Below are 4,480 nucleotides of genomic sequence, written 5' to 3'. Positions count from 1 at the left end.
GTTGGTCACATTTTTTTGGGAATACTAATTCTCAGTTTTTTTTGTTAATTGTTGCCGACATTATATTTTCATATTTTTCTTGGTTATGTAATTTTTTTTCATCTAAGAAGACCTTCATTTCAATTCTTTTTTTTCCAACTTCAATAAGAACCTATTCTATACATTTTTGTGTGTTATTATCAAGTTGGTTTCAGGATTAATTTTAGTACGTGTTACTATCGTTTCACAATCAAAATTGAAAACTAATGTTCTTTTTTAAATTAAAAAATTGTAATGAAACGATGGTCTTAATATTATAACCAATGTTTAATTTTTGAAAAATATAGTTTCTAATCAGTAATATAAGAATTTTAAAAAAAATACACATCAATATTTATACAATCGGTTCACCGAGTTTTGAAAGTATGGAAAAATGTAGATCTTTTCTATATACATCGTTTTAACACCTTTCGGTGAAAGCTAATTGTCCTAGGAACTAGGAGTATGGCAACAATGTTTAAAAGCTGATACAAATTGTTCATAAGCTAATCTAGGAAAAAAAAAATAAGAAGAATAAGAAAGAGAAAAAAAAAAAACCCACAAGCCCTTAAAAATACTTCACCAAAATACCCTTAAAAAAAACCCACAAGCCCTTAAAAATACTTAACCAAAATACCCTTAACCCTATCCTTAGGGAAAAAACTCACTCAGCCCTTGAAAACATGTATTTTTAGATTATTATAGGTACATTGGGAATAACACTATAAAACTAAACTGTAACCCAATATGCTCAGTACCAGCGCTTGACATCGTTTGCTATTCTTTCTTAATCATGAAACTTAATTCGCCAAATACCTTACCTTTTCAGGAACAACTTGTGTATCCCTTTCCCTATAAAGATGGATACTGTTGAAGACCTTTTTTCGATTATGAGAATTATTTTGCACTCTCAAATATAGCTGTTCATAACACTAACCACGTTACTGAAAAACTACCGAAGGATAAAGAGACAACCGACATATGCTAGGCACTGCATTAGGCAGTTGACCTTCTTCCGTCTCATTTACAAGAGTGACTTGGCATGTCGAGAAACCACCCAAATGGATAGACGTACCTTTACGGTTCAATGTAATATGCTACGCTCGACTGGTTATTTGGAACCAACAAGATGTGTGGACGTCGAAGAGATGGTTTCTATATTCCTACACATTCTTGCACACGATGTCAAGAATCGAGTGATACGTAGAAACTTTTCGAGGTCCGAAGAGACGGTTTCGAGATATTTCAATGCAGTTCTTAGGGCAGTCTTATAACTTTACACTGTTTTATTGAAAAAAACTAGAATTGATCACAAATACATGCACTGATGGAAGATGAAAGTGATTTCAGGTACAAAAAATACTATTTTTTATATGAATACGTCATAAATATGCATGCAATGATAGATTTTTTTAAATTCATTATGATCACTAGAGAGAAATAGAATTGTCTAGGTGCGTTAGACGGTATATACATTAAAATGAATGTTAGTGTCATCAATCGACCTCGATATAGTACAAGAAAGGGATAGATTGCCACAAACGTTCTTGCGGTGTGTGATCAAAATGGGAAGTTCGTCTTCGTTTTGCTAGGTTGGGAAGGGTCTGCAACCAATTCAAGGGTTCTTAAGGATGTGATTTCGTGACCATATGGATTGAAGGTTCCAAAGGGTATTATAATAATCGTATACATTATTTAAACATGCGTACATGCCACAACACATGTACATGGCATTTCGAAACATGTACATGATACTATTACCTATTTGATGCTAGATACCCCAATGCTGAAGGATTCTTGGCGCTGTACAGAGGGAAACAATACCATCTCTTTGATTGGCGTGGAGCAGGAAATGCACCGACAACTGGAAGAGAATTTTTCAATATGAAACATTCTTCAGCAAGGAACGTTATCGAGCGAGCATTTGGGTTGCTAAAGGGGCGGTGGGCTATTCTTAGGGCAAAATTATTCTACCCAATACAAGTCCAATGTCGAATAATAACTGCATGTTGCCTTATTCATAACTTGATCACAAGGGAGATGGGAATCGATGCAATGCTTGACGTGCCCGATGAGGAGAATTCAACATCAGTTGGTCTTGATGGGGATCATATTGAATTTGTTGAATCATCAAATGAATGGACCAAGTTCAGGGATGACTTGGCAGTCGAAATGTTTATTCAATGGTAGAGAGCCTGATTATTTGATGTTCATTGCTTACTTTTATTTTACTACTGAATGGAATTTAATTATGGATCATTCCAAGTATGTTGTGAAAATGTTTTGTGTCAAGACTCTGTGTGAACAAGTTAAATTGGAACATATAATTTTAGTAGTTTATCCTCCGTTTGTGCATGTGTTTAATTTATAGCATCTTTTCATTCAACAAACGTATGCATGCATCATAATGGTAGGTGATGGTAGGAGGTCTAAACATGTATGGTCAAAGGTGGAGGGCGCTAAGTTGGTGGAAGCCTCATTGTATTTGGTAGAGATCGACTGGAGGTCTAAAAATGGGGCGTTTCGACCAAGATACCTACAACACTTGGAGCGAATTCTACATGAGAAAGTGCCCAGGTGCGCACTGAATCAGAACACCATTGAGTGCAAGGTGAGGAGTTTAGAGAAACAATACAACGTAGTATCAGAGATGTTAAGTCAGTCGGGGTTCGGCTAGAACGAGGAGTTCAAATGTGTTTAGGTCGAGAGGGAGATTTTTTATCTTTGGGTTTGGGTAAGATTCTAGAAAAAAATGTACGGGTACGTGTTATAATATAAATATCAATAATGTGTATGTGTATCAATGTAGAGTAATCCCAATGCGAAGGGGATGTCGAACAAGCCATTCCCCCATTGCGATGACCTCTCCACTTTATTTAGGAAAGACAGAGCAGTAGGACAATCAAGTAAGGACCCATACGTGATGGCGACGAATGCATTCAGAGAGTTTGGAGATGAGATTCGACTTGGATCACAAGACTGTCACATACCCGAGGTTCGCCAGATAGAATCACCATTAAATCAAGATGGAATGGATGAAGAGCCAGCAGAGCAATCTACAGGTAGAGTGAGTGTACCTACCAAGTCATCTCGAGGCAGCAAGAAGAAGAGGTCTTCATTCCAAGCTGAAATGATCGACATCATGAGATCAACTGTTGAAATGTAGAACACACACATGGGTAGACTTGCATCATGGCAGAAAGAGAAGTATGAGTTGGAGTTCGGGCATCGGAAGGAAGTAGTAAACGCCATATACAACATTGATGACTTGAATGAGGATGATCAGGTCACCCTTATTGACCTCCCTGTCACAGACATTCAAAAGACGGATTGTTTCCTTACAGTACTCGAACACGCACGGAAGAGGTACTGCCTCCGTCTACTAGGAAGAAACATATAGACTGACCACTGATATTTGAACCAGTACCCCTGTATTTTATTTATAGTTATTTTGGATAATAGCAAATGGACAATGAACTGCCATGTCGAAAAGACTAATAACTTTTGCATACGTCACGACATGTAATTTATGTGTTTGTATTATGATACATATATTATAAGTATTGAAAAGAATGCTTCCTTTCCTCACTCATAATTACTAAAGTTTGGGGACCAATAGTGATTTTTTTTTTTTTAAAAAAAAAACACCTTATAAGTTATCAAGAAGATAAGAAATTGCGAAATAAGATTCATAAATTGTTCACGTTAAATAGGTATGGTATGTATTTGGAGATATGAACAAAATGATTATGCAATTGAGTGTTATGAGCGAGAGAGTGAGCGAGATAGTGAGCGAGAGAAAGAGCAAGAGAGATAGAGAGAGCGAAAGAGAGAAAACGAGAGAGATAGAGAGAGAGAGAGAGAACAAGAGAGAGAGAGACCAACAAAAAAATAGAAAAAAATAGCAAAAAGGAAAAAATAAAAAAAAAACAAAAAAAAACAAACAGATAAAAATACCAAAAAGAAAAACAAGGAAAAAAAAGACACTAGCAAATAGAAAAAAATAGCAAAAAGAAAAAATCGAAAAAAAATTAAAAAGCAAACAGATAAAAATACCAAAAAAAACAAGAAGAAGAAAAAAAGCAAACAGAAAAAAAACCAATATATATATACATACATATATAAAATACATTTATTTAGGAAAACTGCACCAGATACTCAAACTCAACTCAACTCAACTTAGCACCCCAAACACAGATTTTCTAACTCAACTCAACTCAACTCTGCACCCTAAACACAAACATTCCAGCTCAACTCAACCGAACTCTGCACCCCAAACACAGGCAATCTAACTCCCCCTATAATTATTACCAACTCAATTCAATTCAACTCTGCGTGACAAACACCCCCTGAGTGGTAGTGTTCAGAGGTTTGGTTTTTGGTGTTTATGTGTTTAAAAAGAGTTCTTGTTGTTCATGTAGAGAAGAGATTGTGATCTCAAGATCAGGAAAATACGTGAAGA

The 4,480-nt window shown here is 35.8% G+C and overlaps 1 protein-coding gene across 1 annotated transcript; it reads left to right on the top strand.

The window, feature by feature from the left end:
- The first annotated feature begins 1,345 nt into the window (after positions 1 to 1,345).
- Positions 1,346 to 2,208, top strand: LOC120076772 (putative nuclease HARBI1). Its single transcript, XM_039030681.1, has 2 exons — positions 1,346 to 1,368; positions 1,794 to 2,208. The coding sequence occupies exons 1-2, from the start codon at positions 1,346 to 1,348 to the stop codon at positions 2,206 to 2,208; spliced, it is 438 nt and encodes a 145-aa protein (XP_038886609.1).
- The last annotated feature ends 2,272 nt before the right edge of the window (positions 2,209 to 4,480 follow it).

This window comes from Benincasa hispida, chromosome 1 (genome assembly GCF_009727055.1).
Source record: "Benincasa hispida cultivar B227 chromosome 1, ASM972705v1, whole genome shotgun sequence".
Taxonomy (NCBI): Eukaryota; Viridiplantae; Streptophyta; class Magnoliopsida; order Cucurbitales; family Cucurbitaceae; genus Benincasa; species Benincasa hispida.
Note: the sequence above shows the minus strand (reverse complement) of the source record. Positions and strands in the feature narration are given on the sequence as shown.